At 53.6% G+C, this 27,567-nt stretch overlaps 10 protein-coding genes across 12 annotated transcripts; 4 read left to right on the forward strand and 6 right to left on the reverse strand.

The window, feature by feature from the left end:
• Positions 1–700: 700 nt before the first annotated feature.
• CKM354_000660100 (uncharacterized protein) lies at positions 701–1,415 on the reverse strand (the record flags this gene model as incomplete). The annotated part of the gene is made up of 3 exons (XM_044801923.1): positions 701–822; positions 909–1,233; positions 1,293–1,415. The coding sequence occupies 3 exons, from the start codon at positions 1,413–1,415 to the stop codon at positions 701–703; spliced, it is 570 nt and encodes a 189-aa protein (XP_044657858.1).
• Positions 1,416–2,231: 816 nt separating this feature from the next.
• CKM354_000660200 (NEDD4 family E3 ubiquitin-protein ligase) lies at positions 2,232–5,019 on the reverse strand (the record flags this gene model as incomplete). The annotated part of the gene is made up of 7 exons (XM_044801924.1): positions 2,232–2,501; positions 2,558–3,215; positions 3,265–4,471; positions 4,526–4,659; positions 4,725–4,830; positions 4,887–4,925; positions 4,989–5,019. The coding sequence occupies 7 exons, from the start codon at positions 5,017–5,019 to the stop codon at positions 2,232–2,234; spliced, it is 2,445 nt and encodes an 814-aa protein (XP_044657859.1).
• A 993-nt stretch (positions 5,020–6,012) lies between these two features.
• Positions 6,013–7,814, reverse strand: CKM354_000660300 (uncharacterized protein; the record flags this gene model as incomplete). Its single annotated transcript, XM_044801925.1, has 2 exons — positions 6,013–7,441; positions 7,651–7,814. 2 exons carry the CDS (start codon positions 7,812–7,814, stop codon positions 6,013–6,015), a joined length of 1,593 nt encoding a protein of 530 aa, XP_044657860.1.
• Positions 7,815–10,554: 2,740 nt separating this feature from the next.
• CKM354_000660400 (uncharacterized protein) lies at positions 10,555–11,293 on the reverse strand (the record flags this gene model as incomplete). The annotated part of the gene is made up of 3 exons (XM_044801926.1): positions 10,555–10,609; positions 10,661–10,818; positions 10,871–11,293. 3 exons carry the CDS (start codon positions 11,291–11,293, stop codon positions 10,555–10,557), a joined length of 636 nt encoding a protein of 211 aa, XP_044657861.1.
• Positions 11,294–12,029: 736 nt separating this feature from the next.
• Positions 12,030–13,565, forward strand: CKM354_000660500 (uncharacterized protein; the record flags this gene model as incomplete). The annotated part of the gene is made up of 1 exon (XM_044801927.1): positions 12,030–13,565. One exon carries the CDS (start codon positions 12,030–12,032, stop codon positions 13,563–13,565), a length of 1,536 nt encoding a protein of 511 aa, XP_044657862.1.
• Positions 13,566–15,014: 1,449 nt separating this feature from the next.
• Positions 15,015–17,639, forward strand: CKM354_000660600 (uncharacterized protein; the record flags this gene model as incomplete). Its single annotated transcript, XM_044801928.1, has 1 exon — positions 15,015–17,639. One exon carries the CDS (start codon positions 15,015–15,017, stop codon positions 17,637–17,639), a length of 2,625 nt encoding a protein of 874 aa, XP_044657863.1.
• Positions 17,640–17,934: 295 nt separating this feature from the next.
• CKM354_000660700 (uncharacterized protein) lies at positions 17,935–19,737 on the reverse strand (the record flags this gene model as incomplete). Of its 2 annotated transcripts, none has more annotated exons than XM_044801929.1 (6): positions 17,935–18,096; positions 18,162–18,286; positions 18,345–18,722; positions 18,789–19,032; positions 19,102–19,388; positions 19,443–19,737. In XM_044801929.1, 6 exons carry the CDS (start codon positions 19,735–19,737, stop codon positions 17,935–17,937), a joined length of 1,491 nt encoding a protein of 496 aa, XP_044657864.1. The 2 variants fall into 2 exon arrangements, with proteins under 2 accessions (XP_044657864.1, XP_044657865.1); XM_044801930.1 differs by having other exon boundaries at positions 19,443–19,476.
• Positions 19,738–20,127: 390 nt separating this feature from the next.
• Positions 20,128–23,359, forward strand: CKM354_000660800 (uncharacterized protein; the record flags this gene model as incomplete). 2 transcript variants are annotated; one of them, XM_044801931.1, is made up of 7 exons in its annotated part: positions 20,128–20,193; positions 20,257–20,825; positions 20,885–21,482; positions 21,538–21,609; positions 21,924–22,891; positions 22,950–23,088; positions 23,150–23,359. In XM_044801931.1, 7 exons carry the CDS (start codon positions 20,128–20,130, stop codon positions 23,357–23,359), a joined length of 2,622 nt encoding a protein of 873 aa, XP_044657866.1. The 2 variants fall into 2 exon arrangements, with proteins under 2 accessions (XP_044657866.1, XP_044657867.1); XM_044801932.1 differs by lacking the exons at positions 20,128–20,193; positions 20,257–20,825; positions 20,885–21,482; positions 21,538–21,609 and having other exon boundaries at positions 22,266–22,891.
• Positions 23,360–24,117: 758 nt separating this feature from the next.
• CKM354_000660900 (uncharacterized protein) lies at positions 24,118–25,428 on the reverse strand (the record flags this gene model as incomplete). The annotated part of the gene is made up of 1 exon (XM_044801933.1): positions 24,118–25,428. The coding sequence occupies one exon, from the start codon at positions 25,426–25,428 to the stop codon at positions 24,118–24,120; it is 1,311 nt and encodes a 436-aa protein (XP_044657868.1).
• A 510-nt stretch (positions 25,429–25,938) lies between these two features.
• Positions 25,939–26,856, forward strand: CKM354_000661000 (uncharacterized protein; the record flags this gene model as incomplete). The annotated part of the gene is made up of 1 exon (XM_044801934.1): positions 25,939–26,856. One exon carries the CDS (start codon positions 25,939–25,941, stop codon positions 26,854–26,856), a length of 918 nt encoding a protein of 305 aa, XP_044657869.1.
• Between the last annotated feature and the right edge of the window lie 711 nt (positions 26,857–27,567).

Genomic DNA, 27,567 nt, shown 5'->3' on the forward strand with positions numbered 1-27,567 from the left:
GGCAGCTTACCTGCCGCTGGAAGAACTCAGACGTCTATATGCCATGGTGCAAAGCACGTCATGCAAGAACACACAACGTGGTCGATATAATCGGTCTCTTCAGTGGCAGGCTCCACACGCGCAGGCATAGGCGAAGCATAGCTCGTCGAATGTGTGGAAACCGTTCGCCGGTTGATTCTCGCGGACTCGTGATAGAGTGCTGGTTGTGGTTACATCTACCTTGGCAGATTTTCTTGCATGATGGCGTGCTCGTGGGCACTCGCGACCGGGCTTGCTCGTGCGAGGCGGGGGTCGATTAAGGCTCAGCGAATCTCAACATGCTCTTCGCAAGACACATGGAGCCCTCGGAGAAAATATACAGTCGAATGGAGTTGATCACGCAGAGTACACGCGCACGTGTTGAGATGCCGTGAAGCGCGCTTGCGTGCGCAAGATGAATCCTCGCAACGGCAAAACGTTTCTCCTCTGCCCTGCTTCCTGGCGTGGCCATGACCATCCATTGCGCAGGAGGTGCCTACCACTTCCACAAAAGCGCCGCTCGAACGTTTACGGGCTAGTATGCGCTCTGCAGACTCTTTGAGCTCATCAACAATCTCAAGATGGTGAACGCTGCAGACGTACTGCAGCGTCTGCTGAAGCTAACTTTCAATTGTACAAATCAATAACTTGCCTTCACACAGCCCGTGGCGACACCTCACTCTCACAAGGACCCAGGTGCCCGCCTCTGTTTTCTCCCCTCAGCATCTAGGGCGGCCTTGTTATGCTCCGCCAAAGCCAACACTTTGCCGGTAGCTTTGTCCTTCATGACGCATTGAATGGCACCTGAGAGACAGAATCAGTCATTCCGAGCCCGCATGATCAGCAATGCAAGGAAACAGCCAGAAGAAGAGAAGAGTCAATTCACTCACATAACCTCTTTCCCGCACTCCTTACAAAATTCTCACTCCTGACCACAATCCCTTGAGGAATAGGTCTCAAATACGTGATATTCAACGTCCTCGACAACCCGCCAAAGTCCCAGAACCCTTCTTCTGCCATCGGACCTGCAGCCATACTTGTCGTATTGTCGGACATCGTCGCAATCATACCACCATGCGCATTTCCCATCGAACTGCACATCCCGGGAACGATCTCAATCTCGAAGACAACATGAGTCTCCATTCCTGTCGTGGTAGCTTGTGTCTTTCTGGCGGAGACGACTTTGGTATGTTGCATAACTATGAGGTCCCATCCCTGGCTGCGTGTTCAGAATAACGTGTTCCCTCGCCGGAATGAACTGCAAGATTACTCACATGGAAGTCAGGGTTTTTGGCGTAGCCATCGATATATGCTTGTATCCTCTCCACGGGGTCTGCGATCGAAGTATTGAAGAGGCCTACGACATTAGGTTTCCGTGGAGGGGAAGATGAGGACATCTTGTCCAGCAACGAAAAGCTCAGAAGAATACGTCAGCTGTGCAACTTTGTCAGAGGAATGCAGTGGTAATCGAACGACACGGTAGTTCCCATTGTCTCCATCGAACTTATTGCTTGGCCTGGTGGTCGAGTGAAGTTGCTAATTCAAAGGTATCCCGAGGTTGGGCTGACCGCCGTGACCCGCGCGGGACGTTCGGGCCCTGAAACTCAGAACGAGATGATGGGATTCTGCTGTTTGACTCGACTCCAAGGTCAAGAAACAACGAACACTTGAGGTATATCACCAAGCACAGGTGGCCGTCAGTCAGGATCTCGCCCCCGGAGATAGAGAGGTCTATGTTCCCCGGCTTGTTGGCCGACACGACGATTTTCGAAAAGAATCCACGATTTTTGCGCTGTCATCGTCTCATAATTTGATACAGTAATACGCATCACAGATACCGATACCGATGACTTTCCTGCAAGCGACCTGATAATCAGTCTCGTCCACCACGCCTCCTTTGTCCTTTCGCCCTGTCACATGCATGCGTAAATCTAATGGGCGCCGTTATATACAGATTGCACCCGTGTAGTGACCCTCCTTCAGTCTCCTTGTGCGACAGTAATTTGCGGCTGATCGAGCCCTATCATGAAGGGACGTGATGCTTGAGCGTGTCTTGACTCGACTCTTCACATCAGTTGTGATTGGCTAATGGCCTCGGCGCTGTAGATGCGAGCCAGTAGACCGCATAGGTTTGCTCGCAGCGACGGTAATGACTGGGGCAGGGCACCGAATCATGCTTTTCAATAGATCGCAACGCATTCCATTAACGCAGACTACTCTTGCCCGAAGCCGACAGTCTCTTCTACGGCCCAGACAAGCTTCTGCTGTAACGCGTCGTAGCTCTTATATGGCGGCAGGTCCAATCGGTTGAAGCAAGTATGCGACTTTGGCAATTGGTTTTCTTCGCCAGACTTTTCGATTGTGAACCGTCGAGGGCCATCGGAACCTTGTAGATCCTTGAAACCGTTGACAGGAATACGTGAAGTACCAGTGGCGAATTGCAAGAGGCGGGACTTCTGTTCTGCGTCCCAGTTCCTGACAACCTGTTCCATATGTTAGCTGATTGTTCTTCAGTCCGCAGTATTGGGAGTAAACTTACCTTCCAGAAGTTCTGGATGACCACATCGTTCTCCGTGTATCCACGGTAATCAGTGTGCTTCTTCCAGTCATCAACATCGATGTCTGCTATACCTCCGATGAGCAGCTCTAGCTCGCGTTCATCGAACACGTTGACCAGATCTGCAGGGATGAGCTCGTGGAAGCCGGCGACGAAAGCGTTGAACTGCTCCTCGACACGCTTCTGAATGCGCCACTCTGTAATCAACTCGACATATTCCTTCTTGTTCTCGTTCGTCACTTCGATGTCGCGGCCACCGGGCTTCAGGTCAACTGTGACCTTCTCGCCGAATCGTTCGTCTTCAACGGAAAAGGTCGAGTAAATGACATCGGTAATGTCGTTTTCCATGGTCCATGTCAATGTGCGATGGAATTCAGCATCGACACCTTCCATGTCTTGCAGGTTCACCTTCTTCTTGAGTATCATCTTGTAGAAAGCCCCAATAAAGAATGCATCCAGGAAGCGTCTGTGGAAGATAGCCAGACCGACAACACGCCCAATGAACTTGAAGTAGCCCAGATGCTCAGGGTTGATGCCAGAATGTGGATTGATCTGAAGAGTGTAATTGTCGTGAGCACTGTACTCGAATAGACAGTAGAAGGGGTTGAACATCTCGTGTGAGAGAAGAAAAAAGAATTCTCTACGTTGTCGTTAGTAAAGACGGAGCGAGGAAGGAGCGGACAACTGACCTTGAGAGACCACCGTAGTCCAACCCATCTTCGCCATCGAATTTGATCATCAGGCGTTTCTTCAGATCGTTGGGACTTTGTCGCATAATCTCTGCATACGAATCTTCGAATATGTGTGTTCTGCGGACCTTAACGTGACACTGTCCAGACAAGATCCGAAGTGCAGGCTGCGATCGGAAGTAAATCAATTTCCTTCGGAAATCACGCTTGTATTGTGGCACGTTCTGGTCGAGCGATGACGGCAATCGAGGATCATCCCATGTAGTAGTTTTAGTGTTGTGATCCACAAAGTACACGCGCGCAGTGTTTGTGAGACGCATCTCCCAGCCGCTAGGGAGCGGTCCAAGTTGAGAAACTGGTTGCTGCTGGATTGTACTGTTCCCGGTGGCGTTTTGACCATACATCCGGATGTATTGCTGTCTCCGGGGATCAACCCACGTGGTCGTACGTGTGTTGTGGTCAACAAAATATGCTCGGCCTTCCGGAGTGTGGCGTTGTTCCCAGCCAGCGGGTAGTTCGCCTGTGCCTGCGGTAGTAGCACCGGTGGCCACCATCTGCGCAGCGCTGGCAGCGTTGGCAGCGGTCGTCGAGTTGGAAGTCTGGCCTGGGGAGTTTTGCCTATCAGACAAGGTGGGAGAATTGGCGCCTGTCCGATCCTCTGGCAACGTGCGGCCTTGGTGCCGTTGGCGCTCAATGTTCGTCTGCTGCTCTAGCTGCGCGCGCTGCTCGCCCGCGTTGTAGTTCGCTGTTGGTCGGATCCATGTTGTCTGTCTGCTGTTATGGTCCACGTAATAAGTCCGACCGAGGTTGTCTTCTCGTCGCTCCCATCCAGGAGGCAGCCTTCCTTGTGCATCTTCAAAGGCACTAAAGCCTGTCCCGTCCGCTCTTCTGTTTGTCGGTCCACCGGTGCCATTCGCGGCTGCGGGCGGCGCAGCGGATCCGTTGGTACCCGTGTTCTGTCGAGACGCCGCAGCAGGGCCGGTGGCACTCGACGGAGTCTGGAGCGATGCAGTCGATTGTGCACCTACTGGCGTAGAAGGAGTGTGCGCGCCGTTCGTGGAGGGTCCTGCCGAGCTGGCCATGGGTCGTCCGCTGTTCTGGTTACCGTTTGCAATAGGTGCGCGCAGGTTCGTCGACAAGTTCAAGATCAGTTTGCCGTTGACCACGAGGTTGTCATTTGATTTTCTGAGATCACGAGTAATCATCTCTGTGCGCAATTAGTATGCGAGTACCTCCTCACATGAGCCGACATTTGACGTACCATCACCGCCAGCATCGAGGTCAATGACGCTCCCGATGCGCACATTGACGACGCCGAGGAAGCCTTGATCCTTCTTCTTGAATTTCTTCTGGTCGAAGATTTGCACGGCGAGTATGCTGTCTTCGTTCACACGCCTGTGCACATGATTAGCATGCTATGTGCGTTTGCCGGGCAGCTGCCCATAGCTCCCTCCACGCACATGTCAAAGCTCTCGTTCCAATATGGGTTCAGCGTCTTCTTGATGACGCCCGTAGTCTTCGTCTGCTCGCCATTGATGGTTGCGACCGCAAAGGGGTCCGGAAATCCTTTAGCAAATATCAGCATATCACCACTTGCCAGCAGCGTTGTGCTCGCCACGTACGGAACACATCCCGCTTATAAAGACCATCAGCTGCTATGACTGTGAACAGGTCAGTCGACATGCCCTAAATTGTCCGCACAGCGTTATCCTCTTCCAACATACTGGTGACCCGCAGGTTCGGTTGTTCCGCCATGGTGTCCGATGTTCTCCTGCCTGATGCTTGCCCTGGAGGTTGGCGGACGGCGACCACGTGCTATAACCAGCACGGGCGGAGAGGGAACCAGAATGCTCCCGATTCGGCGGCGCTGCTGAAGATAATGCGACGTCGACGATGGCGGCGGCGCTGCGCTGGTAGGGTGTTCGTGGGTGGTGTTCGTGGCCGGAGCAGATGACGCTGGTGAATCGGATGAGGCGCAGCAGGCAAAGCGACGCGACCTGACTTCGCTTGGAGAGCGCTACAACTGCCCGTGTAATGCACAAACAATGGGATGCACCGCGCTCGTCGTCTGCGGTGGTGCGATGCGGGACCGCGTCGTCAATCGGGGAGTGAGCGGCACTGCTGGGTGAGGGCGTAGTTGGCAGTCGTTCTTGCTGGCTGAACCCGTGCCCCACCCTCGCGCTCTTCCGAGTCTTGGAAGGAAACATCCGAGCCAGCACCTTTTCTCTCTTCTCTCCACACCAGCACCTCTACAACCACTCGATACCGCCTTGCCGCCAAACGACATGCATTGCGCCACACTTCTATCGGTAATGCTGACGAGGCGCGGCAGAGCGGCATGTCGGCTCGACCATGTTTGCCATCGCAGAAGTTGAGCGCAACGCATTTGGCTCAATTAGCCACCATTTCTGGCGACGCTCTGTCAACTGCTATCCAAACAGCATTACTAAGACTAAGTGGTATATCCTGTTCAACGCCCAAAAGCCCTCACGAAGACCTCCCGAGCCGAAATTCCTTCTTTCAATACGACAAGGCTGCAGTCTGCCCTGATTCCCGAGCTGAGATCCTGCCGCGGAGTCGTGATCCTTTCAAACGTGCCTCTTTTATCCAGCCATCCAGCATCTTCCAAGACCAGACTCTTGCATTGCTCTTCTCCTTCATTCTCTCTTCTCCGTTTCAAGGACTAGCCTCAAATAGTCCGGAACCACACTTTCATGTTGCTCGAACAGCTTCTGACACGCCCGCTTCTCATAAAAGCATCGTTCCAAGACCCATATCCAAAGCCGGAGAGCTCGATACGACAGCACTTGTTGTCACGTTCTCGCGAAACATCAAAGCCTGGACGGGCCACTGGACCCAGTTCTTCCATCCGTCGTTCAGATTCAGCAACACATCTTGCAAGACCCTTTCACCCCACCCTCGTGCCCACCAGCGTCCGTCTAACAGATTTAGTATGACACAGTGATAGCTGACTATGACCAGAGCCTGTGGGATTCTTCGCCGGACCATGTCCGACAAGGTTGCACTTTCTTGCTTTGGCCAGCACAACAGAGATGCTACGCCACATCCGGAGGTCGACTGTGGTAGTAGACTTTGGTGCAAGCTCCGCAACTCATCGATCGCCAGCGCACACGCTGCTCGCTCATTTGGCAGCATGGCCTCGATGCCAAGCATATAATCGAGGTGGTTCAATCCAAGATCCAAACCTTCCGGCAACAAAGGATATGTCGCGACAGCCTCCTGCCAGCCTCGCGTCACTATCTGTGCAAATGGACCTTGGGATATCAGGTACCATCTCTCATGTGTTGCGCTCCCGACCTCTCCAGCAAGGAGCATTAGATCGGCCATTCCATCCAAGGCGTTGGGAGGCAGCATTGCCCCTGGTTCAGAAGCGTTTCCAACAGATTGTGTCGCTGCAGCATACCCGAAAAGCAGCGCAAGCCAGCGAGATACATAATGGGCACTCGCTGCCTCCGCCGTGCACGCCTCATTGGCCCTCTGCAGCTGCATCGCGGCTAGATCCATATGCTCAATCGCACAACTGCGCAAGGAGCTCGCTTGTTCCAGCATCACCGTCGCTTTGTGCAAAGCAACCAGGCCCAGCAACGCGTTCAGAGCATGGTCATGAGAGAATGCAATCTTGGGCAGCTCGTTCTTCCAGATATGCACAATGAAAGCCTGGTCGCTGATTTCACCGAGGACGCCCTTGGTGTACGACATGTAATGGTGCATCAGTTGCAGATCCAGTTGCCAGTTGGTTGAACCAGGACTTCTGGGGAGATGCGCTGTCAATCTTCCGAAAGTGTCATGACCGGCCGCCAATAGTTGCTGCGCTCCAACTGAATAGTGAGGATGTGGAGGGCTGAACGGCGAAATGGAGGACCTTTCGAAAGTGTGCTCGATGGGAAGCGACAGGCTCGATCCAGCCGCCAGTGGAGACCTGCTCGGTAGGCTGGGGGCCGCTGTGGTAGCCTCCGATGAAGAAGCGATCGACTGTGTCCGATCCTTCTGTCTCTTCTTGCTATCTTCTCTCGGAACGAAAGGTCCTCCAGCCAGACTGCACGGGACTCCATGTCGGTTACAATTGGAGCAGGGGGCTTCTTCGTTGCATTTGACATGCCGTCTCTTGCATTGCGCGCAGCCTTTGCGGCTCTTCTTATGTCCGACCCGCGGTGCTCTGCTCAAGAATTCATACATTAGTCATGAGGGTCTTGTTGGTCTTACTTGTGTAACGAAGGAGCTGATCGACAGCGCAGATAATATATCATCGCACCGACCAGGCCTATCGCGCTGTAGACTGGCGAATACATTGAGCCAGCCGCAAAAATTCCAGCCGCACCAGACATGGGCATGAAACGAAAAACAAAAACATCCAGAAATGCTTACTTCAGCTCTGCGCCATCCTTGTGTTGTCCCGTCTTCTTGTTGTGTCGACTAGCAGGGATCTTTGTGGTGGCTGTTGTCGCCTGGAAGGTCGCGATCGCAGCAGTCGGTGAAGCACTCGTGGCCTGATACTCTTGCGTCGCAGTCGGCATAACGAGCGTAATCATTGCCATTTTGGCACAGCTCCTGTTGCTTGTCGCATCGCCTTCGGGTAATTCAGGCGACGAGGGCTGAGAACCAACGGACAAAAAGAAACTACAAGTTGTTGGGTGGTGGCTATGGCTTTCTCAGCTGCCGGATGGCTTGGTTGTAGCCGGTACAGCGGTCTGAGTCTTTCGTCCAGTAAGTAGCCAGCGCAGGTACTCTTGGATGCACGCGCTACTCGGATGCAAAGTGGGAACGTTAGGGTTCTGTACCTGCGTGACGGAAGTGGCAGTGGCAGTGGCAGAAGTAAGGTGGTGTATGGCGTATTTAGAGAGAGGGCGTGCGGGTGATTGTTCAAATGCCGTACGCGAGCATGCACGAGACGTATGGAAGGGATGGTCAAGCTACTATAAAGTGACTAATGCTTGTTGCCTTGCCTGGCCTGGCCTGGCCTTCTTTGCTTGCCTCTTAAGGCCAAGTCATATCGAGTAAGTGACTACTTCAAGGTCAAAGCGCAGCAGAACTACAGTACATTGCGCAAAGCTAGAGAGCACGCGGGCACATACGCGCGATGACGATCTTTCACATGTACACACAGACCGGCCCTCGTCCAGCGACCGTCTCCTCGTCTCAGAAAGTACAGAGTACCGTGGAGCACGAGGACAGAAGCGTGTTGGTGGGATGAGGACGAGGGGTCCAGAGAGTGCAGACACGCGAACACGGTGTTTCTCAATCGGGTATAGAACGTGCAGGAGAAGGGCCTTGGCACAGTGATTAGTTTCGGCTGACACATAGCTTCACAGCCCCGGAGCGGTGATCTTCATCGATAGGTAGGTATTTTGGTGGTATTCAAAGAGGCCGCCCTGTTTCCTGGGTTCATTGTAACGACCGATATGAGCCATTCGGAAGGATGCCGAACGCCTTGCTCGGAATTCTTCGCTGAAGCGGAGTCGATCGTAGCTCTTGACTCGATATGACCAGGATCGAACAATGTGCCAGAGCGGCAGGAGAGGGATGCAGCGAAATGCATCGCGGACTCTGGTCGACCGATGAACAGACTTGAGTCACACACTAGCGACTGCAAGTTTTCATCACCTCCGAAGCCAGTATGTTCGACATCGTGGGTGTCTGTCACGCGAAGCCAGGCAGGTGAAAGCATAGCTGGGCTGGATACTGGCCACTTATGGCTTGAGACCGGTGTAGAATTGCATGATGGTTGGTCGTGACCCTGCTTGCTTGAATTTAGTGATTGCAGATATGAGCTTAGCGGACAAGCGATGCATGCTGCGACCCTGCGCCACGTGTCGTTGGCTTCCCATGTGCACCATTTCGCTAGTTTATTGGCACCGCAAGGCCCCCTCTTTGCGCAAGAAGGATCAGAACAATCCGACTCTTGCGTGTTGGCTTGCTCACGTCACCGACGCCTCCCGCATGAGTCCGACCGGTCAGTCTCAGCTCGTTGCACTGCCGACAGATGTCGTGAAGTTTGATTGCGCTGTGCGGTTCCGCATGTGAAGACACACGTTCAAATGGCCTTCTTTCCATTAGACATTGCTTTAAGCTGTCGACTTTGAATAACCTTAAATCGTCCGGATGAAGTTAAACGAGCGGCGATCAAGACCCACTGCACATAGGGCTACCCAGGTGGCTGGAGACCGCAACCCACTTCGTGCTGAAGAGCACCAGCACTGTGCTCGATCGTGCCAGCGCTGCAGCTGAACAAAGGCCGAGCATACATCGTGCAGATTGAGCGCCCTGCGTCCTGGCGCGCATCGGCAGCCACGTTCCAGATGGTTCATCACATCCACCAATTCAACTTTGGCCTGCTACGGCCGTAATACGTCCGGTGCAGCAGCTCGTGAGCACACATGCCGCTCTCGGTAACGCAGATCTTTGAGTCGGAGATGATCAACACGGGAAGTGAGTCCCTGTGCGACAGGCTGATAGCGGTGTTCGAGATTTTAGTGAATCAATGTGCTTGTTGATCATCCCTGTACAAAGAGATGCTGTATCATTAATGTAGCAGTCATGAATGAGTCGTTACCTGGTGATCGGATAGACGAATGCTTGAACGTCGCCAAGGTTAGGCTTGGGCATGTGATGAAAACTCCTCTTCTGTCGGCATCGCATTGATCAAGCAATTGTCTGCTGAGTTTGGCCTCCAATACTCTGGTCCGTGCCGAATTGATCGTGAAAGAGGATGTGATGCGATCGTCTGTTCAGTGATCAGCAATGGAGAGCTACAGCAGTTCGCGCTGAGCTCATACCATGAATCTCACTCACGACTGACCACTCGTCCTGAACGATGCGGGCGACCAGTCTGCGCAGAGTCTGCGACGTCGGCCACACCATACTTTGGCGCATCGACTTCACCCACTCATGACGGCCTGTCAGATTTCGACAGTGAGATGTATGTCACCTCTTCACTCTTGCACCATGTCTTCACCACAATATCACGGACTCTTGAATTTGGACCAACTCTTGAACCTGACGAAAATGCCTTGAATGGCAATGGCTCTTACTCCAACACATTGCAGAGTTTTGTGGCTTCTTTCTGACGCCCAATTCTTCATCTATTAAGCCTCTCCTCGAAGCCGAAGCACAACAGTATCCGGTCCAATCTGCTCGTTCACCTTCCTCTTGACTGTCGCCGAGAGCCAAACTGCGCGATGCGGCAGTGCAGAAGCACCTCGGGATCTTTCATCACCAAATGTAATCCAGTCTAGGTCAAATAGCAAGGGATAGTCGCATTCGAACGTTCGCTCAGTACGGGTTGTAGCCGCGGCCACGGAAACCGCCTCGGCCACCGCCACGGTATCTAATGCGTTGTTAGCGAGGTACATTATGCGCCGAAGGAACGAGAACTTACCCTCCGCGTCCGCGAAACGGTGGTGGGCCACCATAGCCTCCCATAGGAAGACCATAGCCACCACCACCGCCGCCGCCGTAGCCGCCGCGAGGTCCACCACGGCCCCTGCCTCGACCGCCTCTAGTCATGCCTGGCAGATTAGTGCGCTTGGGAACAACCTGTGTTTCCGGTCAGTGCGCTGCATGATAGACTGAAGGGACGGGAACATACCTTGATGTTGCGGTTCCGGAATACGCTCTCGTTCAGCACCAGAGCGCTCGTAACGAGCTGAGGTTCGCTGAACTCCACGTATGCATACCCCTTGGGATGACCCGTGAACTTGTCCAGTAGAATAGTGACTCTGTTGATGCTCCCCACGCTCTGGAAGTGCGCCTGGATTTCCTCTGGACTCGCGCCATAGTCCACATTTCCGACGAAGATGCTTCGTCCGTCGATGTCCTCTTTGCTTTCCCGCAAGTTGTCCGACTGCGAATCCATTGAAGCCTGCATTTCGCGCAACTTGGCAGCTTCCGCCTCCATCTCCTCCACGCGCTTCTTCATGGCCGCAATCTCCTCCTCATCATCGCCCAGGTCCTCATCCTCGGGCTGACGATCGAGGTCGTCGTTGTTCGGCTTAGTCTCCTCGTCGGCCATAGTGTGGGACGAAGCGCTGGATTCGGTCCTAGTAGGCTCGTTAGAGCGGCTCGAGGTGGATGGGATGGGCGCGTCTGCCATGTCGCGGAGAAAGGTACAAGATAAATTACCCAGCTCCGGTCGTGCAACAAAACTCTCGCGCAACGTACCGAGGGATGGATGTATGCAGAAAGATGACAAATACAGCGGTGATGTTGATGCGACCCGTGTATTTGAGTAAGAGGCGCAGAAGCGAGAGTGTTGTCGCAATGGAAGTGGAATGTCTGGTATGTGGATTGGTCGCGATTGCCTCGAGCTTGAAATGCCGCGCTCGGGTGCTTTCCGCTCGGACCAGCACGTGTTTCCAACGATGTGAACACTTTCCAATTCACTTCATGCCATACACATGCTTTCATGTGATAGCCACATGCACGCAATCGGCCTGCTCACTAGAACTGCGTCAGGCCGAGTGTGTGAATGTCCATGGGCAGCAACATAAGGGATCAACCCCGTTCGAGCAAGCAATGCGGCGATCAGACTTTCTCAACTGCAATCCTTCACCACGCTGGCTGATACACGACTGCGCCCGGGTTTGTGACTGACATCGCCTTGAGTTGAACTGCAGGATTGCGCCTTGGTGCCACACAAACGAATGTCTAATTGAAGGGACCTTGCAACCTGTGTGACCGGTTCACCTGCTGCTATCCCGCTGCCTGGTCCAGGGAACATCTCGCTCTGCTGCCCCACAGAAGAAAGCATGGCCGCACTGGACAAACTACCGGCTGAGCTCGTAGAGAACATTGTGCTGTCCTTGACGCTTCACGAAATCTGTGCGTTCAGGCTAGCCAACCGCTCGATTGCGTCCAAAGCATCACAGGACCACTTTCGCTCCTTCTATCGCAGCAAACGCGTTGATGTTGACGAGCATGGCCTGAAAGACTTTGTCGTGGTCACTGCAAATGGAGGCATGGGCTGTTTGATTGACGACTTCACACTGACCGGACTGGTGTACAACTCATTCTACATTCAGTCCCAATTGCGCTCCGGCAACGTCAGGGAGGACAACTGGCGTGCAATCACCGAAGAAGAGAGAGCCGCTCTTCAGCGACAGCTCAACACGTTCAAGCGAAGAGAGCAGGCTCAGATGCACTTTCTGCAGAGCGAAGATGCTCAAAGGCTTTTGGTCAAAGCATTTCGGAACATAGTCAAAGGAAGGGCCGCCAACAGGCCACTATCGCTCACCCTGGACTTGGCTGTGTACCGCGATGACCCGCTGATCCGCTCAACGCCTCTTGAGGGTGGGAGCTGGAGAATGATCTGGCAAAATGCGGCTGACACGTTCCAGCTCGTCCAAGACGCGCTCGACAGAACGATGTTGCCGGTGTACAAACTTCGCCTCTTCCCTGTCTATGGCCAAAGTGGGCAAAAGAGGTCAAGCTTGGCATGCAATGAGATCGGACCAGTCATCAAATATTCAGGACTAGAGTCTTGTCTCGCTAACCTTAGGTCGCTCACAGTAACTTATTCAGATAAAAGCATTTTGTCGGATGACCGAGATGCAGAATTGGTAGATGCGTGGGACAAAGCGGAAATGGCGAGACAACGACATGGCTACCGGGGACTTCTGAAGCAGACGCTAGAAGCTGCAGATCCGAGCAACTTCACGGGTCTGCTGAGCTTTGTGCAGGCATGCCACAACCTGGAAGAGCTCGAGTTACATCGATATCGCTTGACCAGAGGTGCCGGCTCTACTGCTCATGTTCAGGGCGATAAAATGTCGCATATACTGTTCACCCGCCTCACACTTCCTCATTTACGCGATTGCAGGCTTCGAGGTTTCCGTGCGAGCTCCGACGACACTGTCAACTTTCTGCGGCGCCACAGACTCCACAAACTGCTGCTCAAGAACTTTGCCCTCTCCGCTGGATCTTATCGGGTCATATTTGACCACTGCACAGGGGATGGGGCGGACATCGAGCCAGGGCAGCCCGACCTGAACAGGATCGAGTTTGAAGATCTCTTCGAAGAGCGTTCTGACGAGTTCGGTGTTGTCAGACACAATGCGAACCGACAGTGGCTCGTCCTCTTTGCCGGGCCCGACCAGGAGCACGACTCTGATGTTGGTGGGAAGCGCGGTAGCAACATGATCCAGCGATGGAGCAGTGGCACGAAGCGACCGATCCAATATACGACTCAAGACTCGAGAGATGCACCCCTGCAGGGGAACTCGACGCGCTTCAGCGAGTGGCAAAGGGCATTCAGTGAGGAGTTCGGACCACCAGACTTCAGATGATGAAGGGATGGTGCATGTAGATATCGACCTGAACGACGGTTTATACTTCGGCTCATCAGGGTTGAAATCTTCTACACAACGTTCTCTGCTTTCTTCACGTTGCACGTGTCGCCCATGTTGTCCGCTGATGAACCTACACATGTGCATCCCAATGAGGCAAGGCAGTCGCCCACTACGCCACTCGCACTGCTCAAGGGCCAAGCCTGATGGCTCGCGTACCTGCTTACTCCGATACCCGTACTAGTGGACCGCATGTGAAATATATACAAGCCAGCGCAGGCAAGCCGTCTCGATGTATGATCAGGCCTGCGCTGCCTGTCCTTGCTTGACCCCACGGGGACTATGCACACTGTTTGAAGGATTCGCAAGTATGCTGTGTCTCTCCACGAAGCACATGCAGCCATCGGCGTGACTGCGGAGAAATGTGGCGCGCAGCTTCTTCCTGCAACGAACGATGGGTGAGAGCATGCGGTATTTTCGCACACTTCCTTGCACAGTGAGCAACGTCCTCCCTGTACCCGATCTCACGCCTGGGATGAGGGATCTTTGACGGAGCACGACCCCTTAGCGGATGATGGTCTCGGCTTCTGTACACAGCTTGCGCGGCTTCTTGTCGATGCTGGCTGTGAGGCTCAATCGCCTCTCGTGGCACCTGTGGTTCCAGTATCGGCGAACTGCAGCTAGTCGTACCACACAGACCAGACTCGGCGCATGCTCGCAAACCGTTTGGCCCGCGCAGTCGGGAGCGAGAAGTGTGCGTGCGGTGCGGTGCGGGCAGGGTTTGCACCACATCGAAAGGTGGAGTAGCTCGGCACGCATCGCCTCGCCAGCCAAGAAGTTGGAGACCATCGAAGTATGACGCTGAACGGCCGCATGCTGCCCTCGCTGCGCTGCCGCCGCAATGAGGCGCGAATCGGCACTACTCTGCCAGACGGCACGACGAGCAGCAAAGCCCCAAGATGCGGCACACTCGCCTCTTCTGTTCGTCCTCACCAGCACCACCCAGTCACCGGTAAGGATACCATTTCCGCCCACTATTAGCTTTTTTGCTCTGCTGCACCCGACCCTCACTACTACCCGCGTGGCACTCGCGACGGCTCCAACTCTGTCGAAGAGGGCCCGACACCTGGTGTTGGCTCAAATACGCCCGCGAGCTTGGTACATCCGAGACGTACCACTGTTCTCCTCCTCCACTCTCCAGCCTCTCGGTACGCATCACTTTCGAGTCGTCGACAGTCTGGTACGCTCGATCGCAGAGCACCTACACCGCAGGCCGACATCCCTCACGTACACAAGGACGACCAGCTCTCGGCCGGCATGAACAATGCGTCAGGTCGCTATTGAACGACCGCGAATAGAGGAATACGGGTAGACTTCTAGTCAAAGAGCTCCGAAACTATAGGACCGCCGAAGCATGGGCTTGTGGAGTGAGGGAAAGTGATACACAATATGGCGGATAGAGACCTCGACCATGGCAACATATACGGAAGAAGCGAGACGACTCTCGCAGTCGTCATATCGATGTTGCTTCTGTGCACCATCTTCGTCGCACTTCGTATGATATCGCGGGTGGCAATTGTAAAGAAGGTGATCCTGGACGACTATTTCATGATCCTGGCCTGGGCCATTACTGTCGGGTTATGCGCCTCGATCTGTGTAGGAACTGTCAACGGTCTTGGACGACATGAGGTCGATGTACCAGATGCGTGGCAACCGGCACTGCGAAAGTCCAACTATGCCTTCGCGGTGCTCTACCAGCCGGCTTTGATGGCGACGAAGACATCGATTCTGGCCTTCTATTTGACCTTCTCCAGCGCCGAACGATTATTCAAGTGGTCATGCTATGCGACACTTTTCGTCGTCAACGCTGGCGGACTGGCACTGACGCTCGTGACGGTCTTTCAATGCAGGCCGGTGTCTGCAGCATTCTACGCAATCACTCCAGCCGGCGCGCAATGCACTGACATCCTCACGATCTACCTCTCGTCAATACCACTCAACATCATAACCGATCTGGCGATACTGTTCCTCCCGATGCCGGTCCTGACCAGTATGCGATTACCGAAGAAGCAGAAAATAATTTTGCTCGTCACCTTCAGCTTCGGTATTTTCGTAACAGTGGTCGATGTCGTTCGAGTACATTATCTACAATCTGCAGCTGAAATGCGTCTGGCTGAGATTGCGAGCGCCCGCGCCAGCGATTCGTCACGGAACTCGATCGAAACCGACTCTTCATTCTATCTGGCATTCTCTTTTATGTGGTCAGCAATCGAGGTTACTGTGGGGATTATGTGCGCTTGTGTTCCAGGTCTGAAGCCATTAGTCGCGCGATTCTTCCCCAGCATGCTCCGAGATTCGGGAGACGCGCCTTCAAAATTCGGCTCGCTCTCATCACCTGATGCAGAGGTGCAAAAAGTGGCACCCCCTGTTCCAGATACACCAGAAGACGTTCATTTCCGCGACTTTGGCAGAGCAGCCGGCAGCCAGGAGGAAGAAGAGGACCAAGGCCCGATGGGCATGATGGAGTTCCTCACTTCTCCGGATATGGGTGAATTTCATCCCATGGAGCGATCACCTACGGCCCTTACGAATACCACGCGACACACTGTTCCGAATTCGCCTACGTTCTTCGACTTTGTCGACATGAAGCAGAAGAAGAGCTTGGCTTATCTGACCACCAAAGAATCCATCTATCCGGTGGCGCTCGTGACAGTCATGTTCTTCGTCTGGGGCTTTGAGTACGGTCTGGTCGATGTTCTCAACAGCCAGTTCCAGACTGTTGCTAGCGTCACTGTCGCCCAGTCGGTGGGCATTCGCAGTGCCTACTATTGTGGCTACCTCGTCGGACCGATCACCATTGGGCACTGGGTGCTCAAGCACTGGGGGTTCAAAGCATGCTTCCCTATTGGACTGAGCATATATGCTTGCGGGTGCTTGATCTTCTGGCCTGCTGCTGTTCTGACTTCCTGGCCAACGATTCTCGTGACAAACTTCATCGTCGGTTTCGGCTTGTCGATGCTGGAAATCTCAGCAAACACTTTCATCTCGCTTTGTGGCCCGGCGCAATACGCGGAAGTTCGCTTGAACCTAAGTCAAGGAGTGCAAGCTGTTGGCGGTGTAGTCGCTCCACTGATCGCAGACAAAGCCTTCTATCACAAAACTTCGAATGCGCCATCCTTGATCAACACGCAATGGGCGTATCTCGGAATTTCCCTCTTCACTGTCGCACTGGCCGTCATGTACTTCTACATCCCGTTACCAGAAGCCACAGATGCTGAGTTGGAGGACGCCGCTGAGAGAATGGATGGTGCGCATAAACGAAGGTTCGGCAATGTGCGCATCATCTGGTTCATCCTTGCCATAGGCGCTTTCAGCCAATTTTGCTACGTTGGAGCCCAAGAGGTTGTTGGCACCACCTTTTCTCCCTACTTGGAGACCGTCATGCCGCGCCTGGATACATCAGACTTCTCCGCGATAGCACACACAGCGTTCGCTACCTCACGATTCCTCGCTGCTGGACTGTGCCTCTGGATCACCCCTCGCGTGCTCTTGCTTGCTTTCTGCTGCGGTACCATCATTTTCTCTGCATTATGTATGCATCTTACAGGTGGCGCTGCAGTCGCAATGCAGGTCATGATCTTCTTCTGTGAAGGTCCCATCTTCGGTCTGATCTTCGCGCAAGCGCTCCGAGGACAAGGCCGGCATACCAAATTCGCAAGTGTCATCCTTACAGCTTCTATCGGCGGCGGCGCGATCTTCTCGCCCATCTCTACGGCCCTGCGTGCGAATGGACGGAGCGTGCCATTTAGTCTTGTCGTTGCTGTTGCGGCGTTCGCGGCGACTACAGTCTTCGCAGTGGTCTTGTGTCTTTCCAAACCAATGAGGCTGGTCGTGGACCCGATCAAGGATCCTAGTTCTTCCAAACCTGCCTCGAGAGATGAGAGACCCGGGTCGACGAGTAGTCGAGCAAGTCGAGCGCTGAGCTTTTTGAGTTTGGGAGGTAAGAAGAAGGAGCGGGAGTCGGCGGGAGTAGAATATCGGGAGAGGAAAATCAGCACGCCGATTGATGAATGAAATGACGGATGACGAAGCAAAGGAAGGTTTTTTTGACATTTGTGATATCCCATTTGATGCATTATGAGAAAGTCTTAGGCGATGGTGTATAGGTGCATTGGCGGTTTGAAAATGTGCAGGGGTGAGGGCATTGTACAGCCGTCCTCACTTCTGCTTGGTGTATATAGTTGCATATATGACGAGCATTTTTCGAAGCGTGTACAGAGAGCCGTCTAGCAGCTCATCCGATTTTAACGGTATCTCGTGGACATGAAATGACTGATTACCATAGCGTGACAATTCTACCTCTGGGCTTTCATGGTCGCGGAGCCACGGCCGTGTTGAATCTTGGTTCTGCCCAATATTTGATATTGGGGACACCATTTTGGAGTTGAGCAAACGTGCTATTGTACCATAGATTCTGCTGCAACTTCTTCATGTCAGGCGTGGCTGTCAGTCCTTTTAGTAGACTCCCGCACTAGAGGACAAAATCAGCATGTGTTTCAGCGAAGCTTGGGCACTGATTCCCAAGAGATCACTTACTGTCCGCACAGCATCGCTGGCAGCGAACAAGTCGTTTCTGGTGTTGGCTAACATTGCTGAAGAGGCATTGTCAATGGCGTCGTTGCAAGCGCGGATCAGATCGGCGAGCCCTCGTCTGATCCCATCTGTGGGCATAAAGGTCAGTTTCGAGCATGTTCAAAAATGGATATCTGTTAGCCATACCGAGAGCATTCCACAGTCGTGTGGTATCAGAGTGCGTCTGTTGCATCACATTCCGGATCGTGAGGAGGTACAGGAAAAATTCTTGGACTCGTGGCCCCCGGTTCGGCCAATCCGCCAGAGTGGCAGAGTTTCTTGCGCGCCACGACTCGTCCTGCACCATCCATTGCATCATTGCATAGGCAATCACAACGCTTCTGCCATACATGATGAATGTATGTGGCGCTGTTTTGGCTTGCGTATGGTTCATGTTGTCCACATTAGCGACCCATTGGTCGTTGAGCCGTGTGAAGTGGACTTTGCGCTCAGTGAACTCGAAGTAGGCTTGGATTGCGTCCGCATGCTTCTTGAAGTCCTCATCTATGGCTGTGTGATCGTGCACTAGGCGAAAGAAATATGTTCAGCAAAGTGTTCGACGATGGACCATTGATAGGACAGAATGCATACTGCTCTCGAAGATTTTCTTGATTCGATCTTGCGGAAAGTCGAGATTGTGCGCCTGGATTTCCTGTTCGCACTCTGGGTGTTTGCGTGCTTTGGCCATCTCGCTCTTGCAATACATGATTTCGCCATATGCTGCCCGTGTCCGATCTTTCGCGTGGCCGTACTCTAAGTCAATGCGTGGCCACGTAACGGTCACCCACTTGTCGAGGTCTGGAATTGCCATGAAACTGTCGATTGTGCGCGTCAACTATGCGTTTGCGAGAGATCTCATCAGTTGCACGCTTCAGAGGTCTGTTATCTTTGCTTGATGCCTCACCTTGAATATCGTCCATTGATCGGCTCTCGCCGGAGGAGTCTGATCACAGATTGCTTCAAGACTCGCATGCAGTGCGAGCGCTGCAGCCCGTTGTTCACGCATGCTGCTTATCACTGGCTTGAATGTCGCGATTAGATCAGCCTCCGGTAGCTGGGCCAGGATGTAGGGCATATCTTCGTTGGGGCTCTTGTAATGGGATCTCCACTGCAGGATGTCCAAATGTGAGATTGATTCGCCCATCGTCCCGGTCTCCCGATTCCATGTCTCCCAATGATCCGGAAAAGGGGCTTTGATGGTCAGCAGGTGACATAATGCTCACTCGCGAGCGCACAAACACGTACGAAGTGTGGCGAGCTGGGCGGAAATCTGATCCATGATGGCGGCCGGATCGTGCCATAGCTGATATACGCTAGGCTCAAAGATCAAGGGAAAGAAGTCTGCGGTCATGTCGAGGTCCTTGCCATCCAACTGCGCCGAACGATTGATGGAGACCCAATTGCTGCGCGCCTCTGCCAGCTCTGCAGAGTCCTTGGTCCACGCGAGGTGGAACGGCGTACCGACAGCCAAGGTGGCCTTCGCCTTGAGATACGGCCCCAGCGCCTGTACGAAGGTGCCCTCGGTGGTAGTCGCTGCCATGCCTGCGACGATGGAATGCGTAGCGGTGCTGAGAGGTCGTGTGCCTGGGGAACACGTGTGGAGAGACGTGGTGCTTATACTTTGACACTGGTGGAGGGAGCGTCGCCGTCATGGACGCGCCTCGACCGCAATGGCCGGTAGCACATGCCTCCGCCATGGCCTGTAGCGGCACGTTTGTTGCGTGGTGCTGTCTCAAAGCAGAAGCTGCGTGGTGGAAGACGGACTTGTTCCCCGCGCTCAGCCAGCCACACACACCGCCCCAAGGCGCGAGGCGTTCATCTGGCCTGCTTCACCACACCGTTGCCCACAGATGCACTGGCCCTGCAACATGGCGGGTATAAGATATCGCTCCGAGCTGCAACAGCCGCAGCAACATGCCCAACGCAGACCATGTCGTCGAATCTCAAGCGAGGCCAGGTCCTCACCTCCACCGAACGATTCCACCGGGCCTCCCACGTACGTCTCCAATGCACCATTCGACTCTAGCTGCCTTGAACCCGACACGTTGACCGTACACAGTTCTACGTGAGAGATGAGACGATCGATCTGCAACAGCTCCTCGACGATGCTGCCAATCCAGCCGAGAAAGGGATCATCCCAGCCTACGTCTCTGCCTTTTGCGACGTACTCAACATCACACCTCAAGCTGTCAAAGATGGAGTTGCCACAGTGCAGAGCAGGAGCAACAGAATTCAAACGCTTTGTATCTATGCCCGCTCCATCGAGCTTGGTGGAGCAGTCAAGTTGCTCAATTTCACGGGCGTCTCAGCACTAACGCTCCGCTTCTTCTTCCATGACTGCCCCAGTCCGCTGCGCGTAGCGGTCCAGGCAGGCAGTGCTCAGCCCGCACTGAATCTCGAAGCAGAACTGCCACCTGCTGACCCTTCGGATGCTGCCAAAGTATTGTCGACACGAGATGCATTCATTGCTCGCAACCAGATCTCCGTTGCCGTGCGAGCGCAGAGCGTTGGTCGAGAATTCTGGTTCCGCAATCCCAGCGATTGCAGAGCAGTCCTCTTGCGCAACGTCCCCAGCCTGGCATTCGACTACGCGATCTCGGGCGCCTCCAGTCTAGAGTCCGAGAAATGGTACGCGCAATGCCCTCTCCTTCGTACCAAACGTCCTTCTGACCACGCAGCTGTTGCAGTCCCCTACTCGATTTTTGCGTATCCATGTTCGAGAGAGTAACGACAAATTTGGCCTCGAGTCAACGCAACATTGATCAGAAGCTGGAAGACGCCAAGGCACTCTCACGTTTACGCTTCATCGCCGCCCTCACTCGCAACTCTGTCAGAAGTGCTGATCTTTGCTCGGATACGCAACTTCTTCTTCAATGTCTGGACCGGCCTTATCGAACTATTCCTTCGACAACCGAGACTTGGAAGGGACTGCGCCTCGATGTCCCGCAGATGATCTCTTCTGAGGATTACACCATTGTCCAGGCTGATTTCAGGGAGATTGCATTATGGGAGAATGAACGAAAAGACATTCTCAAAGGCGTCCAAGATCGAAAATTGCTGAACCAAGTCATCGAAGCGATCAACGTGCAAGCTGCACAGGCAGCCAAGGATTACGCTGACATTATAGCAAAACTTGGACAACTCCATGGCGACATTATCTCCACGCAGCAGTCGGTTCTGACCGCAATAGGCTATGCTGTCAATGACTATAGGGATCTGGACGCCTTGCTTGACGACTTTAATAACGCCACTGCCGATGTCTCGAAGAAAGACGATGACATGAAGGTTGGGAATCAATCACTCAAACGATTCTATGTCTTTACTGAACATGAGCTCACAGGATGCCAACGTCCAAGTCAAGAGGAAGCAGGCAGCACTTGAGACAGGTATTAAGCTCTACGAGGCTGATCAGGTACGATCCCATCGACTCAGGATCTTAAGCAGTAAAGTTGGCTGACAGAGTTCTTTCACACGCCAGGAAAGAAAATTTGTGTTCTCGTGCTTAGCTGCTGGCGCAGAACTAGCACTGTCGATCGGCGCAATAGTTGCTAGTGAGAGTTTCTATGATCTCTGACTCTTTCTGCCCACCTCGCTGACCCTGAGGCCCGATAGCTGCCGGAGCCGCAGCGCCAGCCGGTGTAGCGGCAGCTGCAGACGGGGCTGAGAAGGTGGGTGGGACCAAGTCACTGTTCCCACAATTTTCACGCTGACGGTCATGACGAACAGGTTGCTGGAGCTGCAGAAAAGTTTGCCAAGATCAAGGAGGCGCTCGGGAAAGTGGCCGAACTTATACTGAAGCTGGGATCCAAATTCGCTAGCGACCTATCGGACTGGAACCACAAAGAAGATGGTGCAGCGAGCCTGGGAACCAAGAGTGAAGCGCTGGTGAAACAAGCGGCTGAGCTCATGACCAAGACTGAAGGTCAGAGCAAGAGTCTGCTGCCTGCTGAGGCTACGAGCCCCTTGGACTACTTGGGCATTCTTGCAGACTGGGAAGAACTCAAAATCGATATCGATGAGCTTTTCGACTCCATCGCGGTGGCACTCGGCGGTGACCAAGTGGATGGCATGGCAGAGTTCCGCACAGCTTTGCGCAAATTGGTCGTTCGCGGAGAGACTTTGCTGGAGGCCAGAGCGCGTGCTCAAACAGCTGCAATCCTCTACACTCGAGCGTTTGCGGAAGCAGTCAAACGCGAAGCACGCAAATTGGAGATCGACCGCATGGCCAAATCGATGCAAAATGTCCCCTTTCAAACGCGACCCGTTGAAGCTGTCCGTGATCTGACGATACAATACGACCAGGCGGCAAATGCATTACGCGCATTGTGCGAAGAGAAATTGGCCCACCTTCGACGAGTCGCTGCTGTTGATCTCTACAGCTACATGGCCAATATCATGTATGAGCAGTGCTTAAGCAGCTTTCCACAGCAGCTGGAACTTTCATCGAGCATGACCAACGTCGCCTGGGCTGAGGTGGACAAAGAGCTGTTACACGTAATCTCAGTGCAGCAGAAGTCAAGATCCGCTCAGCAGTCCGTTCCGCCTTTGAGTTTCAGCACTGATGGCGATGAAGGTAGACATTTCAGCCGCGACTGGAAACAGCAGTTGACGGATACTGGTCGAATCGTCTGCCGGGTGCCCGACGACACGCTTGAGACCAGGCCTTTCTACCGCATGCGAATGGACAGCGTCAAGTCAGTCATGTTCCAAATTTGCCCATCCCATGGACCTCATCACTAACGCCTTTCACAGAATCACCATAAAAGACCTCAAGTTCCGAGATGGTCAAGCGCTCTCTGCAGTCTCATACCGCGTCGTCCAAGGACCACTATTTGAGGACCGGGATAGCCATGGCGGGAAGCTACAGTACATTATGAACACCACAGATGAGGTAATTTCAATCATCCCTCTTGCTGTTTCCCCCCTTTATGACCCTTCTGATGACCATACAGTTCCACTTTACCGATTTCCTGAACCTCAAAACTTGGACTACATCTACATCGGGCTCGCGCGCCACGACAGACGAGGCGAAGAAATACCAACTACCAACGCTATTCTGTCCGATCAGCATTCTGTTCAGTGAGGAGGCAAGACAGGCTTTAGATTTCCAAGCTGCGACAAGCATCTCGATTACATGTACTGCTGTAGGTAATAGCCACTAGGCTGTGCGCAAATCGCAGAACAGATCCGGTCGCGGAATTGCCTGCGTTGCACGGGTAGTCCGCGAGGTGTGTCGGATCGCGGCATAGCGAAAATGCGAATCCGGATGTCTTCAATTTCCAACTCTTCTCGCCGACCTCGACGCGTGCTTCAGCGCTCTGATGAATAGTCTCAACACAACAGCCCAGACATCAAGCAGCACCTTTTAACCTTTTCTCACGACTGGCTACCGCTTGATCGCTCAGACGACTGAGAACACGCATTGAGCTACGATCTTCGAAGCTTGCTGGGACCTCGCTTTGCTTGCAATGGAAGGAAGTACCAGCAAGGACGACCCGGTTGCGACAGAGGATGTTTAGCGTTACAAATTGATCGTGCAGCGTAGTGTGGGCGCAGCCCAGCGGTTGCAGTGACAAACAAAGATCACCAAGCTGCTAAGAGCAACTCCCTCACTTCTGCTTTCCGTCTGCTTGGCCTCCTTCGAATCATCGATCCGCCACCTTTTGATGCTCGCGTTGTGTAGATTCGTTCTGTGAATGCAGATATGCAAGTGAGTCTTGTCCTACGCAGGCAAACCGACAGCGGTATTCTCCTGTGCTGCTCTCTCCATGGTACGTGGGGACGGAGCTATTTTCATTTGCGAGGAGTCGATCGTTCCACACTGGAAGTCTCGTTCCGTTTCGCGGCATCGTTGAGTCAGGAGAGATTCACATCGCCGTCTTCTTAGCAGCCGACTGCATCGCTAAATTCAAAGACATCTCTAGTCCTTCTTTTCTCCCAATGTATCGTACGAGAGCATGCCAAATGCTACAAAGATCAGTCCGCCACCGATATAAGTCGCCAGGCTTGGACTTAGATCCCATACCAGCCAATCCGCTAATGCGACGAAGAACACGCTGAGAACGTTCGCCATGCTGCCGAATACAGGATCGGTCCAAATCACTAGCACAACAAGTAATGTGATCCCAATAACGCCTGACAGGACCGCAATAGCAAGCCAGAGCCATTCGTACGCCGTGGGAAAGACAAATGTCTCAATGCCAAAAACGTGGAAGACGATGAGTGCGAGCCAAAGTACGCCAAAAGTATAGAATCCCGTAAGAGCGGACGCCGCGAGCGTGAGTGGGAGAGAAGATTCTTGTGATTCAGGTCTGCTCGAGCAGGCCCACTTCTTCAGCAGCACCTCGTACAAGCCAAAGGCAACTGCTCCGACGCAGGCGATAATGTTGCCGAGTAATCGGCTTGCACCAATGGCAGCATGCTCGGAATCGGCATCCCCGGGATGGTCTGCCGTAGTGTCGCCGTATGCAATGGTGAAAGTCCCAGCTATACTGAGTGCCACTGCTAGCATGGATATCCAGCCTAGCTTCTCCTTTAGAATCGGAACGGAAAAAGCGGCAGCAAAGAAGGTGCTGCAATTGTAGATCGCAGTCAGATCAGCTGGTGTGGTGAGACTGAGGGATGTGAACCAGCTGAAGCCAGAAACGGTGAGTACGACAGTCACTATAGCCATGGATGTGGCGAGGAAGTCGAGCGGGCCACCTGTTCTTCCCGGACCTTTGATCACCATCTTACTCCCATGTGTCGCAAAGGCATCGATGGTCGCGATGGATTCTCGAAGCTTGTTGTTGTATTCTCGAACCCATTGCATGTACGATATTTGCCGATCGCACCAACGTAGGTAGAACATGTGAATGATCCAAGGCAGGGCCAGAGCAGAATGGGTAAGGTACATCGTTGCGACAGGTTTCTTCCAGTCTAGTTCATCCTCAATGTATGCAGTGGCTTCCGTGTTGATCGTAAAGCCCAACACGCAAGTCGCCAAGGTTAACGCGATCTTCCAGGCCGGCACTTTCTTCTTCGGTGGAGGGCCATCGAGGGACCGGTTCCGATAGTGGCTGACAGGTGTCCGTTCGCCAGCAAGGTGGTCGCCATCTTGGTAGTCTTGGAGTTCGGATAGTTCAATGTCGCTTTCTTGAGAACGCCTTTCTGCTTCTAAAAAGGGCTGATCTTGATCTTCATCTTCTTGGAGCTTTGTTCTCGACGTGGCATTGGGGGCTAAGCGGCTCATTGTCGCTGGGACAGGCAAGCTGACCAGGGTCGTTGGAGGTAGTGCTCAGGACTGTTATGCCATGTCTGGGTGACCAATTATTTGCGAGCCAGGATATACGGAGTTGTGAGATGGATGTGTGACGGGTCGTGCCAGCGGTTCATGTCACGTTTGATATTGGCAGACGGTAGGCGCGGTGATGAGATAGGAGAGCGTCGGTGCCAAGTGCTGATCCCAAGAGCAGCCTGTAAGGCCAGCGTTCAGGCAGAACAGCGGAACAAACCTCGGTGCGGCTCGTGTCCATAGGTCGTCGACTAACACGACTCTGCTCAAACAAACAACCTGCACCGGCACCTACGCCCTCGTCCAACACATCGTCCGCCGGCCGGCTCACCACACCGCTCAATCTCCTTTGTCCGCCCACCTTCACGCCAGACCCAGCACATTCACGAGCCTTGACGGCGGATCTGGGCGACGTCTGCACCACCACGACCAGCTTCCGCCCCTCCAGCTTCCGCCGCGAGCTCCAGGATGAACAGCATCAGCGCCCTCCCGCCGCCTCCTCACCTCCTCGCCAACAACCGCCTGTCGCCCTCGCGAGACTTCAACATGTCTGCCTCCCGGAAGCGCAAAGCTTCCGAGGAGCCCGACCACGACCGCATGTCCACATCGCCCACCATCACCGGTCGGCAGCTACCACCTCCACGCAGCAAGCGCACCCGCACAGGCGCAGCCCAAGGACGGCCGCTTGCACTACCACGTCTGTTAGAAACCCTTTCCGCAGACCAAATGCGCCAACTCTTGCAGAACATCTGCGACCAGCACCCAAAGCTTCAACAAGAGATTGTGACCAAAGCCCCACGACCTTCCGTCGAGTCTACACTGCAGGTCCTCAGCAAATACGAAAGCACATTCCAGCAAGCATTCCCCCTCGGCAACAGACCGACCTCAGACTACTCATATAACCGCGTACGAACACAGCTCCGGGAACTGATCGAGGCTGTGCGTGAGTACACTCCACACTTCCTCCCGCCACAGGAGACAGCAGATAGCATATCACTGCAATATCTCGACTCCGTCACCAACATGATCCACCGATTACCCGACTGGGATACCTTTCAGCACCAGCGACACAAGAACGAAGCATACGATGAAATTGCAAAGGCGTGGGCACTGGTGATCAAAGAAGCCGCGAAGAGAGCCGGCGGCTTCCACTTGCAATTCGGAGGCTGGGACCACAAGATTGTGGAACACAACCAGAAGAGTGGCGGGAAGATGGCGGAAGCAGTGAATGAGGTCAACATAGCTCTAGGCTTCATGCAGCCAGCTTCCTCGTCGTCCTCACAGCAACCTCCCGGTGTTAGCGAAGAGCGAGCGAGTATCCGGCAGCAGCTGTTCTCTGGCACATACGGCGGTCATCAGCTTGGAATCGGGCAGCATGGATGGTAATGGATGAGAGGAGGGAAGGAAAAGACAAGAGAAGATTTCATTTGTAGATGACCCGCCACTGTGCATTTCTTTGCAGCGCTTTTTCAGCATCGATTATGGGAAGAAGGAGCATTTGCGGGCGTTTGGAATTTGAGGAGATGGCGCATGGTCCATGCTCGGAGTTTTATGACTCTTTTTTCCTGCGCGCTCTGGGACATGCTGGAGTTGCAAGGCAGGTGGCTGTTTCAAGTGCTGCTATTCTGTTTACTAGACACGGCCGATACAACACACACGAGACGAGTGCGCATTTGGTGAAGCGAAAGGAGAAGAAGAACATGGAATGCTGCAGGCACATGATCATATCAGAGATCAAGCTAAGAGAGGCAGGGAGAGAGGCAGCAGCAGAAGCGGCGCTGTCCACCATGAGTGACTTTGATGTCGATGCAGAAGGGGATGAGAGAGAAAGAAATTAAAACAATTGACTACCACTATCACACGTTGTGCAGATTTTACTTTCCTATGCCTTCCATGCAAAAATACATTACCTCTAGCAATTTCGCTATCAGTGCGTTTCGTCTCTGCAACGCAGAGTGCACCACCCCAGGGAACACGCTGCTGGTGGAGGGGAGCAAGTTTGTGTCGTGACCGACGGCCGCGTACAATGTGAAACATATGATCACAAGCGTCACAAGCGTGTAGTAGGACGTAGCTCCCACTTCACCGCCTTACGTA

Source organism: Cercospora kikuchii (genome assembly GCF_019650295.1).
Source record: "Cercospora kikuchii DNA, contig_00004, whole genome shotgun sequence".
Classification (NCBI taxonomy): domain Eukaryota; kingdom Fungi; phylum Ascomycota; class Dothideomycetes; order Mycosphaerellales; family Mycosphaerellaceae; genus Cercospora; species Cercospora kikuchii.